Source organism: Callorhinus ursinus, unplaced genomic scaffold (assembly GCF_003265705.2).
Source record: "Callorhinus ursinus isolate GAN/ISIS: 27379988/994484 unplaced genomic scaffold, GSC_fseal_2.0 scaffold123, whole genome shotgun sequence".
Taxonomy (NCBI): Eukaryota; Metazoa; Chordata; class Mammalia; order Carnivora; family Otariidae; genus Callorhinus; species Callorhinus ursinus.
In genome coordinates this window covers 185916-200798 of record NW_027397185.1, presented here as the reverse complement: position 1 = coordinate 200798, position 14883 = coordinate 185916, and the positions used below count along the sequence as shown (strand labels likewise).

The 14883-nt window shown below is 39.2% G+C and overlaps 1 protein-coding gene across 2 annotated transcripts in view; it reads left to right on the top strand.

The window, feature by feature from the left end:
• Positions 1 to 14883, top strand: part of GCSAML (germinal center associated signaling and motility like) — a 50781-nt gene that overhangs the window by 27969 nt on the left and 7929 nt on the right. For both annotated transcript variants that reach the window (XM_025860105.2, XM_025860104.2), the window contains one exon: positions 2317 to 2366. In XM_025860105.2, the coding sequence (XP_025715890.1) occupies positions 2317 to 2366 (50 nt within the window). The remainder of the gene's footprint in view (positions 1 to 2316; positions 2367 to 14883) is intronic.

Genomic DNA, 14883 nt, shown 5'->3' with positions numbered 1-14883 from the left:
AGAAAGAAAGAAAGAAAGAAAGAAAAGAAAAGAAAAGAAAGAAAGAGGAAGGGAGGAAGGAAGGAAATCCAGGGATATTTCCAATCTGCAAGTTACAGCTAGCCACAGGACCCAAAACTATCTCACTGTATTTAAGATAGACAGTCAGTAGTAGACGGTGATAATCCACAACATGGATTTGGACAGATTTGGATTTTATGGCCAGACCCTCAATGACAGAGCTGGCTGAGCGACTTAGATTCATCATTCATCAACTTCTTTGTAACATGACTTTGAATTCTATAATATTCAAATGCAGTTTGCAGTCATCTTCTGATTTGTTTTATTCCCTAAAGAACTCATAGGTTTTATATCCCCTGGGTACTAATGTACTTGACAGTACATTTTCATTTCTTAGAGAGCCATAGAATTCTTGTTTTCATCCTATTTTCTTCACCAATTTGTGGGCTTGGTTTCAGATGGGAAGGCTGGGCTACGTTAAGCTCATCTCACTGATAAATTAGTTGCACAGTAAGTGTTTTCCTCATGGATGTTTTAGAATTTATTATTTATTCTTGAAGTTCAGAAGCTATTACATATCTCAAGATTCCATGTGATTTGTGGGTTTTCCCCCCATAAAATACATTTTCAGATTGAAGTCTTTATTTCAGATATCTTATTACATCTTTCAATACTTTTGTTTCATTTATGTGGTTCTCATCTCCAAGATTAACAACTATGTGTATGAGATTATTTCTTTCCATTTTATTATTTTTCTCTAACCATACTACATTCTCATTTTCTATCACTTAATGTTCACTTCAGGCATGCATTACATGCTGCCTGCTTGTTTTTAGAAATGCAATTTGCAACGACATGGAGGGAACTAGAGGGTATTATGCTAAGTGAAATTGATCTGTTAGAGAACAACAAATACCATTTGATTTCACTCATGTGGAATTTAAGAAATGAAATAAAGGAACATAGGGGAAAGGAAGGAAAAATAAAATAAGATAAAAACAGAGAGAGAGGCAAACCATAAGAGAGGTGGGTGGGGAGAAGGGGTGATGGGCATTAAGGAGGGCACTTGAACTAATGAGCACTGGGTGTTGTATGAAACTGATGAATCATTAAATTCTACCTCTGAAACTAACAAAAAAGTTGATCATACTTATGACTCTTTTTAATGTTGTTTTAATCTCTAAATATTTTATTATTCCTTTACATTGCTTTCCTACTTTATGGTAGCTACTTTATTTCTCCATTTATTATTATTTTTCACAATAATTATTACAGATGATTACAGTTATCTGCCTTTGATACATTTTCCTGCTTTGTATATTATTATTTTTTAATCTAGTTCATGTTTAAAACTTTGTGTTTAGTACTTTGAATGGAAGTAGGTGAGATAAAATGGTGTGTTCATACCTTTGTGTATTTGTTTGGGGAGGACATAGAGAAGAAATAACTTATTAAGTGTCTGCCTTTGGCTCAGGTCTGCCTTTGGCTTAGGTCATGATCCCAGGGTCCTGGGATCAAGCCCCAAGTAGGGCCCCCTGTTCAGTGGGGAGCCTGCTTCTCCCTCTCCCTCTGCAGCTCCCCCTGCTTGTGAGCATGCTTTATCTTTCTGTCAAATAAATAAATAAAATCTTAAAAAATAAATTGTTCCAAATTTTACTATATTGCACATCTGTTCTTTGTACATGTGGTATTATACATAGTATGATAATCTGTTAATTCCTTAAGTTTCATAAAATATGGAATTTTATTCTCTGCTTCTTCTTTACCTAGAGTAGTTTTTTTTTTTTTTTTTTTTTAGACAGAGTGCACACGTGTGAGAGCAAGGGGAGAGGGGCAGAGGGAGAGGGAGAGAGAATCTCAAGCAGGCCCCACACCCAGCACAAAGCCCACTGCTGGTCTTGATCTCATGACCCTGAGGTCATGACCTGAGTTGAAATCAAGAGTTGGACACTTAACTGACTGAGCCACCCAATCACCCCTCTTTTCCTAGATTTTTATTTTTTTAGCTTTATTGAGTTATAATTGACAAATAAAATTTTAAAATATTTAAAGTGTATGTGGTGATATATGTATACTTTGTGAACAGAATCCCCCTCATCAGTTAATTAACATATCCACCAACTCCCGCAGTGTTATCAACTATATTTCATGGTTTTTCAGAAACACCTAAAGTAAGCAGGCTTTTAATTTTAATTAACATCTGAATTGTAAATCTACCAATGACATTAGGTTCATAGGAATGAAACCTCTCTTTCAAGTGTGTTTTCAGCTTCAGATGACTGGGCTGTCTTATGTTATTATCTTTTTCCTTTGTAGGCAGGAAATGACTACATATGAGAGACAAAATCAAGTTCAAGATAAGAAAAGTAAGTTATTGCTTCATAATATTCTTCATACAAGGGAAGTTGTAAATTTAAACATCTAAATTAGTTTTGATACTATGTTAGGATTGAAGGAAACACGGCTTCGAGTCCTTATGGGGTTGTCTTACTCCTTCATTTTTTTTTTTTTTTGTCTAACAAAACTGATCTCATTACTTTTTTATGAAAGTAATATCTGTGTGTGATTTATTTCATTTTCCTTAAATTTTTAAGTTTTACAAGTTTTTTTATTCACTTTTTGTTAGTGGTAATAATTTATTTATCTTGTTAAAAATCTAATAACCAGGGCACCTGGGTGGCTCAGTTGGTTGAGCGACTGCCTTCGGCTCAGGTCATGATGCTGGAGTCCCGGGATCGAGTCCCACATCGGGCTCCCTGCTCAGCAGGGAGTCTGCTTCTCCCTCTGACCCTCTTCCCTCTCGTGCTCTCTATCTCTCATTCTCTCTCTCTCAAATAAATAAATAAAATCTTTAAAAAAAATCTAATAACCCCATAGAGTGCTAACCAAATGACATATCAAATACAGAAAAAGAGAGAAAGAAGCCAACTTCTTAGCTATTTGTCCTATTAGAAATATTCCATTCTTTCCTGGGTAGCCTGAATTTCTTCTTTTTTTTTTTCTTGTGAATTGCACATTTTTTTATTAACTAAGTTTTTATTTTAATTCTAGTATAGTTAACATACAATGTTATATTAGCTTCAGGTGTACAATATGGTGATTCAAAAATTCAAAACATTACTCAGTGCTCATCACAAGTGCACTTCTTAATCCCCATCACCTATTTCACCCATCCGCCTGCCCTCCTCCCCTCTGGTGGAAACAAATCAGTTTGTTTGATGTGTTTTGATTCTTAAATTCCACATTTGAGTGAAATCATATAGTATTTATCTTTCTTTGACTGTCTTATTTTGCTTAGCATTATACTATGTAGTTCCATTCATGTCATTGCAAATGACAAGATTTCATTTTTTTATTGCTGAATAATGTTCCATTGCATCTATATAATCTTTATTCACTCAGTCAATGGACACTTGGGCTGCTTCCATAATTTGGCTATTGTAAATAATGCTGCTATAAACATAGGAGTGCATATTTTCCTTTGAGTTTGTGTTTTTGTATTTTTGGGGTAAATACCCAGTAGTGCAATTGCTGGATTCTAGGATAATTCTATTTTTAAATTTTGAGGAGACTCCATACTGTTTTCCAGAGTGGCTGCACCAGCTTGCATTCCCACCAACAGTGCACAAGGGTTCCATTTTCTCCACTACCTCACCAACACTTGTTGTTTCTTTTGTTAATTTTAACCATTCTGACAGATATATCATTGTAGTTTTGATTTGTGTTTCCCCGATGATGAGTGATGTTGAGCATCTTTTAACGTCTGTTGGCCATCTGTATTATCTTTTCTGCAAAAATGTCTATTCAGGTCCTCTCTCCTCTTTGGTTTTCTGGTGTTGAGTTGTGTAAGTTCTTAACTCATTTTAAATATTAACTCCTTATCAGATATATCATTTGCAAATATCTTCTCCTATTGAGTAGGTTTCCTTTTTGTTTGGCTGATGGTTAACTTTGCTCTGCAAAAACTTTTTATTTTGGTGTAGTCCCAATAGTTACTCTTACCACTTTGTGCAACATCATACTGGAATAGCCACAACAATCAAAGAAGAAAAAGAAATAAAAGGCATCCAAAGTGGTAAGGAAGAAGAAAAACTTTCATTTGCAGATAACATAATACTATATATAGAAAACCCTATAGATGCCACCAAAAACTATTAGAACTGAAAATGAATCCAGTAAAATTGCAAAATAAAAAATTAATATACAGAAATCTGTCACATTTCTATACACAAATAATGAAGTAGAGGAGAGAGAAATTTAAAAAAATCTCATTTACAATTGCACCAAAGAGAATAAAATACCTTGGATTAAACTGAGCCAAGGAGGTGAAAAACCTGTACCCTGAAAACTATAAAACATTGATGAAATAAATTGAAGACAACACAAATATATGGAAAGATATTCCATGTTTATGGATTGCAAGAACCAATTTGTTAAAATGTATACACTACCCAAAGCAATCTACAGATTCAAAGCAATCCCTATCAACATGCCAACACTTTTCACAGAACTAGAACAAATAATCCTAAAATTTGTACAGAACCACAAAAGACTCTGAAGAGCCAGAGAAGTTTTGAATAAGAACAAAACCAGAAATATCACAATATCAGATTCCAAGATGTACTACAAAGCGACAGTAATCCAAACAGTATGGTACTGGCACAAAAATAGACACATAGATCAATGGAACAGAATAGAAAAACCAGAAATGCACCCACAACTCTATGGTCAATTAATCTATGACAAAAGAGGCAAGAATATATAATTGCAAAAAGATAGTCTCTTCAACAAATGGTGAAATGGTGTCTGGAAAACTGAACAGCAACATGCAAAAGAATGAAATTGAACAACTTTTTTACAGCACACACACACACACACACACACACACACACACACACACACAAACTCAGAATGAATTAAAGACCTAAATGTGAGACCTGAAACCATAAAACTCCTACAAGAAAACATAGGCAGTAATTTCTTTGACATTAGTTGTAGAAGCATTTTTTTAAAAAGATATGTCTTATCTGGCAAGAGAAACAAAAGCAAAATTAAACTATTGTGATATGATTTATTTTGAGCAATACTTTATAAACTTCCATGGGAAGAAATTAACCCAAATCCTGCTGATTTACATTTTATATAGATGTTTTAAATAGGGCCATTTTTGAAAATTAGCTGTGTTAAGTGTTTCTTTTTTCTCTTCTCTTCCCCTCTCCTCTCCTCTCCCTCTTTTCTTTTATTTTTTCTTGTTTTGCTGTAGCATTCACTTTTTTTGACATAGTAACCAGGTGTAGTAATCATGTAAGTATGCAGAATGAACAATTATGAACAACAATGTTTGTTCCCTGGGGACAGACATATGTGAAAGAAACTCACTTCTTATCACTATTGCTTCAGCGATCTTCTTCTCATTATTTGGAACTTTGCATTTCTTAATCACCTCTCAGCTCATGGTGGCTTGCTTCTGATACTACTGTTTCATTGAGCACATTTCACTGGCCATGCAATAAATGTATTTCACCAAACAACATCACATCCAAAAATAGAATAATAAATTTTAACATCATCATAGGTTGTTGCACATTAAATTGTCATATGAGACAATTACACTGACTGTATGTAGGTGTACATGATTGTAGTAAAGCATGCTAGAAAATATATTTATTTTATTTTTTAATTTAATTTAATTTTATTATGTTATGTTAGGCACCATACAATATTTCATTAGTTTTTGATGTAGTGTTCCACCATATTTCTTTCTCTTTATTATGTTAGGTTAGTTACCATACATTACATAATTAGTTTTTGATGTACTGATCCACGATTCATTGTTTGTGTATAACACCCAGTGCTCCATTCAGTATGTGCCCTCCTTAATACCCATCAGGAGGGTAACCCCTCCCACCACCCCCTCCCCTCTAGAACCCTCCGTTTGTTTTTCAGAGTCCATTGTCTCTCAGGGTTCGTCTCCCCCTCCGATTTGCCCCCCTTCATTCTTGCCTTCTTGCTATCTTCTTTTTTGGAACATATAATGTTATATGTTATCAAGAGTCTCGCACAATTCACAGCGCTCACCGTAGCACATACCCTCCCCAATGTCTATCACCCAGCCACCCCATCCCTCCCACCCCCCACCCCTCCAGCAACCCTCAGTTTCTTTCCTGAGATTAAGAATTCCTCATATCAGTGAGGTCATATGATACATGTCTTTCTCTGATTGATGTATTTTGCTCAAAATAACACCCTCCAGTTCCAACCACGTCAATGCAAATGGCAAGATTTCATTCCTTTTGATGGCTGCATAATATTCCATTGTGTATATATACCACCTCTTCTTTATCCATTCATCTGTCGATGCACATCTTGGCTCTTTCCATAGTTTGGCTATTGTGGACATTGCTGCTATAAACATTGGGGTGCACGTACCCGTTCGGATCCCTACATTTGTATCTTTGTGGTAAATACCCAGTAGTGCAATCGCTGGATCATATGGTAGCTCTATTTTCAACTGTTTGAGGAACTTCCATACTGTTTTCCAGAGTGGTTGCACCAGCTTGCATTCCCACCAGCAGTGTAGGAGGGTTCCCCTTTCTCTGCATCCCCACCAACATCTGTCGTTTCCTGACTTGTTAATTTTAGCCATTCTGACGGGTGTGAGGTGGTATCTCATTGAGGTTTTGATTTGGATTTCCCTGATGCCGAGCGATGTTGAGCACTTCTTCATGTGTCTGTTGGCCATTTGGATGTCTTCTTTGGAAAAATGTCTGTTTTGTCTTCAGCCCATTTCTTGAATTGGATCATTTGTTCTTTGGGGGTTCAGTGTAATAAGTTCTCTATAGATTTTGGATACTAGCCCTTTATCTGATATGTCATTTGCAAATATCTTCTCCCATTCTGTCGGTTGTCTTTTGGTTTTGTGGACTGTTTCTTTTGCTGTGCAAAAGCTTTTTATCTTGATGAAATCCCAATAGTTCATTTTTGCCCTTGCTTCCCTTGCCTTTGGCGATATTTCTAGGAAGAAGTTGCTGCGGCTGAGGTCGAAGAGGTTGCTACCTGTGTTCTCCGTTAGGATTTTGATGGACTCCTGTCTCACGTTTAGGTCTTTCAACCATTTGGAGTCTATTTTTGTGTGTGGTGTAAGGAAATGGTCCAGTTTCATTCTTCTGCATGTGGCTGTCCAATTTTCCCAACACCATTTGTTGAAGAGACTGTCTTTTCTCCATTGGACAGTCTTTCCTGCTTTGTCAAAGATGAGTTGACCATAGAGTTGAGGGTCCATTTCTGGGCTCTCGATTCTGTTCCATTGATCTATGTGTCTGTTTTTGTGCCAGTACCATACTGTCTTGATGATGACAGCTTTGTAATAGAGCTGGAAGTCCGGAATTGTGATGCCGCCAGCTTTCCTTTTCTTTTTCAATATTCCTCTGGCTCTTCGGGGTCTCTTCTGGTTCCATACAAATTTGAGGATTATTTGTTCCATTTCTTTGAAAAAAGTGGATGGAATTTTGATGGGGATTGCATTGAATGTGTAGATTGCTCTAGGTAGCATTGACATCTTCACATTGTTGGTTCTCCCAATCCATGAGCATGGAACGTTTTTCCATTTCTTTGTGTCTTCTTCAATTTCTTTCCTGAGTATTTTATAGTTTTCTGAGTACACATCCTTTGCCTCTTTGGTTAAATTTATTCCTAGGTATCTTAGGGTTTTGGGTGCAGTTGTAAATGGGATAGACTCCTTGATTTGTCTCTCTTCTTTCTTGTTGTTGGTGTATAGGAATGCCACTGATTTTTGTGCATTGATTTTATAGCCTGCTACTTGACTGAATTCCTGTATGAGTTCTAACAGTTTTGGGGTGGAGTCTTTTGGGTTTTCCACATACAGTATCATATCATCTGCAAAGAGTGAGATTTTGACTTCTTCTTTGCCGATTTGGATGCCTTTGATTTCTTTTTGTTGTCTGATTGTTGTGGCTAGGACTTCTGATATTATGTTGAATAGCAGTGGTGAGAGTGGACATCCCTGCTGCGTTCCTGACCTTAGGGGAAAGGCTCTCAGCCTTTCCCCATTGAGAATGATATTCGCTGTGTATTTTTCATAGATGGCATTTATGATATTGAGGTATGTGCCCTCTATCCCTATACTCTGAAGAGTTTTGATCAAGAAAGGATGCTGTACTTTGTCAAATGCTTTTTCTGCATCTATTGAGAGGATCATATGATTCTTGTTCTTTCTTTTGTTAATGTATTATATCACGTTGATTGATTTGTGGATGTTGAACCAACCTTGCAGCCCAGGGACAAATTCCACTTGGTTGTGGTGAATAATCCTTTTAATGTACTGTTGGATCCTATTGGCTAGTATTTTGGTGAGAATTTTTGCATCCATGTTCATCAAGGATATTGGTCTGTAATTCTCCTTTTTGATGGGGTCTTTGTCTGGTTTTAGGATGAAGGTAATGGTGGCCTCATAAAATGAATTTGGAAGTTTTCCTTTCATTTCTATTTTTTGGAACGGTTTCAGGAGAATAGGTACTAATTCTTCTTTAAATGTCTGATAGAATTCCCCTGGGAAGCCATCTGGCCCTGGGCTTTTGTTTCTTGGGAGATTTTTGATCACTGCTTCAATTTCCTTAGTGGTTTTAGATCTGTCAGGTTTTCTATTTCTTCCTGGTTCAGTTTTGGTAGTTGATACATCTCTAGGAATGCACCCATTTCTTCCAGGTTATCTAATTTGCTGGCATAGAGTTGCTCATAATATGTCCTTATAATTGTTTGTATTTCTTTGGTGTTGGTTGTGATCTCTCCTCTTTCATTCATGATTTTGTTGATTTGGGTCATTTCTCTTTTCTTTTTGATCAGTCTGGCCAGGGGTTTATCAATCTTGTTAATTCTTTCAAAGAACCAACTCTTAGTTTCGTTGATCTGTTCTACTGTTCTTTTGGTTTCTATTTCATTGATTTCTGCTCTGATCTTTATTATTCCTCTTCTCTTGCTGGGTTTAGGCTTTATTTGCTGCTCTTTCTCCAGCTCCTTTAGGTGTAGGGTTAGGTTGTGTAATTGAGAACTTTCTTGTTTCTTGAGAAAGTCTTGTATTGCTATATACTTTCCTCTCAGGTCTGCCTTTGCTGTATCCCAAAGATTTTGAACAGTTGTGTTTTCATTTTCACTGGTTTCCATGAATTTTTTAATTCTTCTTTAATTTCCTGGTTGACCCATTCATTCTTTAGTAGGATGCTCTTTAGCCTCCGTGTATTTGAGTTCTTTCTGACTTTCCTCTTGTGATTGAGTTCTAGTTTCAAAGCATTGTGGTCTGAAAATATGCAGGGAATGATCGCAATGTTTTGGTACCAGTTGAGACCTGATTTGTGACCTAGGATGTGATCAATTCTGGAGAATGTTCCATGGGCACTAGAGAAGAATGTGTATTCCGTTGTTAGGGATGGAATGTTCTGAATATGTCTGTGAAGTCCATTTGGTCCAGTGTGTCATTTAAAGTCTTTATTTCCTTGTTGATCTTTTGCTTAGATGATCTGTCCATTTCAGTCAGGGGGTGTTAAAGTCCCCCACTATTATTGTATTGTTGTCAATGTGTTTCTTTGCTTTTGTTATTAATTGCCTTATATAATTGGCTGTTCGCATGTTAGAGGCATAGATATTTACAATTGTTAGATCTTCTTGTTGGATAGACCCTTTAGGTAAGATATAGTGTCTTTCTTCCTCTCTTATTACAGTCTTTGTTTTGAAATCTAATTTGTCTGATATAAAGATTGCCACCCCAGCTTTCTTTTGGTGTCCATTAGCATGGTACATAGTCTTCCACCTCCTCACTTTCATTCTGGGGGTGTCTTTGGGTCTAAAATGAGTCTCTTGCAGACAGCATATCGATGGGTCTTGTTTTTTTTTTATCCAATCTGATAGCCTGTGTCTTTTGATTGGGGCATTTAGCCCATTTACATTCAGGGTAACTATTAAAAGATATGAATTTAGTGCCATTGTATTGCCTGTAAGGTGACTGTTACCGTATATTGTCTGTGTTCCTTTCTGGTCTATGTTGCTTTTAGGCTCTCTCTTTGTTAGAGGACCCCTTTCAAGATTTCTTGTAGGGTTGGTTTCGTATTTGCATATTCCTTTAGTTTTTGTTTGTCCTGGAAGCTTTTTATCTCTCCTTCTATTTTCAATGACAGCTAGCTTGATATAGTATTCTTGGCTGCATTTTTTTTCTCATTTAGTGCCCTGAATATATCATGCCAGTCCTTTCTGGCCTGCCAGGTGTCTGTGGATAGGTCTTTTGCCAATCTAATGTTTCTATCATTATAGGTTACAGATCTCTTCTCCTGAGCTGCTTTCAGGATTTTCTTTTTGTCTCTGAGACTGGTTAGTTTTACTGTTAGATGTCAGGGTGTTCACCTATTTTTATTGATTTTGAGAGGGGTTCTCTGTGCCTCCTGGATTGTGATGCCTGTTTCCTTCCCCAAATTAGGGAAGTTCTCTGGTATAATTTGCTCCAATATACCTTCTGGCCTCCTCTCTCTTTCTTTTTCTTCTGGGATCTCAATTATTCTAATGTTGTTTCACCTTATGGTATCAGTTATTTCTCAAATTCTGCCCTCGTAATCCAGTAGTTGTTTATCTCTCTTTTTCTCAATTTCTTTGTTTTCCATCATTTGGTGTTCTATATTGCTAATTTTCTCTTCTGCCTCATTTATCCTAGCAGTTAGATCCCCCATTTTTTTCTTGCACCTTTTTAATAGCCTTTTTGATTTCGACTTGGTTAGATTTTAGATCTTTTATTTCTCCAGAAAGGGTTTCTCTAATAACTTCCATGCTTTTTTCAAGCCCAGCTAGTATCTTTAAAGTCAGCATTCTTAACTCTAGTTCTGACATCTTACAAATGTCAGTATTGATTAAGTCCCTGGCAGATGATCCTGCCTGTTGTTCTTTTTGTTGATGTGATTTTTTTCCATCTTGTCATTTTGTCCAGAGGAGATTAGATGAATGAGAGAACAAAATGCTAACAGGGTAACAAAGTCCCCAGAAAATATACACTAAAGAAATCAGAAAGGACCTGAGACCAGGGGAAAAGAAAGGGACAGAAAGAAAAAAGAAAAAGAAAAAGATACAAACAAAAGAAACAAAAAAAACCGAACATGAATACATATGATCAGGCTGGTGTATAGATCAGTGGCACACATTAGATTTTGGGTGTATTTTGGTCTGTTAGAGGAAAGTGTCTCCCAAAATTTTAAAGAAAGAAAAACTTATACATGTACAAAAATAAGGGTTAATATGATGAAGGGATGGAATATGAGTGTAAGGATGAAAATTATGAAAGATTTTATAAAAGGAATTGATAACATAAGAAGTTGGTTGCAAAAAGAAGAGCCCTTAAAAAAAAAAAGGGAGAGAATGTGATCAGGCAGGGGACTAGAACAGAACAAAGCCATACACTAGAGATTTAGGGTATATTTTGATCTTTTAGAAGAAACTGTATCTCAAAATTTTAAAGAGAGAACAACTTATATATATATATATATATATATGAAAAATAAGGGTAACTACTGTGAAGGGTTAGAATATGACTCTAAAAATGAAAAATGTTTTTTAAAAAAGGGATTTATAAGATGGTTGAAAAGGGAAAAAGAAAAATTTAAAAAAAAGGCAGTTAAAAAAATTAACTTTGAAAGACTATAGAATCATAGGAAAAAGCCATGAATATTATGTGCAGTATTCCCCTAGTGCTGGAGTTCTGCCATTCTCATTGATCGGCAAACTTGGTCTTGGCTGGCTGTTCTTCCTGATCTTCTGGGGGAGGGTCCTGTTGCCGTGGTTCCCAAATGTCTTTGCCGGAGGCGGAATTGCCCTGCCCTTGTCAGTCCGGGCCAAGTAATCTGCTCGGGTTTGCTCTCGGGAGCTTTTGTTCCCTGCAAGCTTTTCATACAGTTTTAGAGGATGACAGTGAAAATGGCAGCCTCCAAATCTCCGTCCCAGAGGAGCTGAGAACTCGGGGCCCCTTTCCTCAGTGAGCCCCCAGTGAAAAGTAATCAGTCCCATCTCCCTGGTCTCTGGCTGCACTCCGTGCTCACCTGGCCTGTGACTGAGTGTTTCTATGTCTGGCACCTGACCCTGTGTAGAGTCTCCAAACCCAGCAGATCCTGCGGTGTGCTCCGGTGGAGGAAGGGTAGTTTCCCTGGATCTGCCTCTTGTTGGGTCCCTGCTGGAAGAACAGTGGCCCAACTGTGCCGTGGATCACGGTTTATGGCAACCCTGAGCTGAGAGCCCATGCCTCGGCTCCGTCTCTGCAGCCGGCTTCCCCGCTCCGATACCTGGGAGCTCTGCCACACTCAGCCACCCCCGGTCTTTCTGTGATCCCAAGGGTCCTGAGACCACACTGTCTGGCGACGGTTCCAACCCCCCCCCCCCCCACCCCCGCTTAGCCACTGGAGTGACGTCTCTTAGCTGAGCCGACTTCTAAAAGTTCCGATTTTGTGCTCCGCTGCTCTATTACTTGCCAGTAGCAGCTGATGGAGGCCCCCTCCCCCGCTGTCTATCCTCCCAAATATCGCCTTGGATTCACTTCACACGTCCTAACTTCCAGAAAGTGGTCGCTTTTCTGTTCAGAGAGTTGTTGCTATTCTTTTGTTTGATCTCCTGTTGAGTTCGTAGGTGTTCAGAATGGTTTGATCCCTATTCAGCTGAATTCCTGGGACCAGACGAAATTTAGGTCTCCTACTCCTCTGCCATCTTGCTCTGCCCCCATATATCACATCTTCTTTATCCATTCATCTGTTTGCAACCACGTGGATGGAACAGGAGGGTATTATGCTGAGTAAAATAAGTCAATCAGAGAAAGACATGTATCATATGATCTCACTGATATGAGGAATTCTTCATCTCAGGAAACAAACTGAGGGTTGCTGGAGTGGTGGGGGGTGGGAGGGATGGGGTGGCTGGGTGATAGGCATTGGGGAGGGTACGTTCTATGGTGAGCGCTCTGAATTGTGTAAGACTGTTGAATCACAGACCTGTACCCCTGAATCAAATAATACATTATATGTTAAAAAAAAAGATAGTAGGAAGGGAAAAATGAAGGGGGGTAATCAGAGGGAGAGACAAACCATGAGATACTATGGACTCTGAGAAACAAACTGAGGGTTCTAGAGGGGAGGGGGGTGGGGGAATGGGTTAGCCTGGTGATGGGTATTAAAGAGGGCATGCAGTGAATGGATCACTGGGTGTTATATGCAAACAATGAATCATGGAACACTACATCAAAAACTAATGATGTAATGTATGGTGATTAACATAACATAATAAAATAAAAAATGAAATAAAAAATTATAAGAAAACAAAAAAGAAAGCCTCATCCTATTTTCACCAGAAGTGAAGCTGACGCTTTAGAGCACTCTTTTGTCAGTAGACTTGTTATATGCATGGGGGTTTGTGTTGCTCTTCTGAGGGAGAGGCCCAGTGGGCTGGCTCACAAGCTGACTTGCCCTTGTAAAAATGTTTCTGCCAGGAGCTGGGGGTGCAGGGTTCAGGGTAGGGGATTCCAGCCTCCACTGGAGATGCTGTGTTTCTCTCTTTAGTCCACCTGTGCTGGTGGGCTGTGGGGGGGAAGGGAGTGGTGGTGAAGGAAGAAGATGGCATCACCCCATCCTCTCATCTCCGGGGAAGGGAACTCATGGTTGCTGCTGCTGGTGGTCCTCACAGAAAAGCAAATGGTCCCCTATGCTTTGGGCTTTCCTCAGATCCCTGGCCTTAACCTATCTGTGCCCAGGCCGTTGAGCGCCTGGGATTCCAACCTCCCCATGGTAAAGGGCCTGGCACGGTGCAGCTCCACTCTTCTCCCCCAGAGCAGATGGTGCCCAGCACCATCGTGTCCCAGAAAAGCACAGTATTGTGTCTATTGATTCTCTTGTGACAGAGAAATAAAAGCAGCCACCATGGGGCGCCTCGGTGGCTCAGTCGTTAAGCTTCTGCCTTTGGCTCAGGTCATGATCCCAGGGTCCTTGGATCAAGCCCCGCGTCAGGCTCCCTGCTCAGTGGGAAGCCTGCTTCTCCCTCTCCTACTCCCCCTGCTTGTGTTCCCTCTCTCGCTGTGTCTCTCTCTGTCAAATAAATAAATAAAATCTTAAAAAAAAAAAAAAGGTAGGCACCAGGTTATCTGCAGTCTGCGGGTGTCTCTGGTCAGTTCTGTCCAGAAAAGCAGCTGCTCCGTGTGTGCACAGTGGCTTGAGTCTATTGTGGATCACAGAGAAAAGCTGCTACCAGGGTATCTGACCTCTGTGCACACCTATGTCCCAGCTCCCACTTGGCCTTTTGTCCTTGGAGAGGTAAAATACACTCCTGCAAATGTACTCCAGGAAGGGGTGTGATCTCTCCCATGCTACCCAGGGGACCTTCTCGCTGAATCTTATGGAACAATCCCTACCTGCTGCACTCTCTCCTGCTCTCTCCCTCTCCTTGACTTTGCTTAACAAAAAGGGTTCCCTCCCTTTCACGGCCCTGTGGCTTTCCTCTCCCCCAATTCACAGCTCTGAGGCTCACATCTTCCACATTCTCTCCCTCCAGTTGTGCAGATTGTTTTCTTAATTCTCAGATTATACCCCCAGTTATTCAAAATAGTTTGATGTTGGGGTGCCTGGGTGGCTTAGTTTGGTAAGTGTCTGCCTTCAGCTCAGGTCATGATCTCAGGGTCCTGGGATCGAGCCCCACATCGGGCTCCCTGCTCAGCGGGGACCCTGCTTCTCCCTCGGCTGCTCCCCCTGCTGTGTTCCCTCTCTGTGTCAAATAAATAAATAAAATCTTTAAAAAAAATAGTTTGATGTTGATCTAGCTGTGTTCAAGGGACAAGGCAAACTCAGGGGCCCCTACTACTCT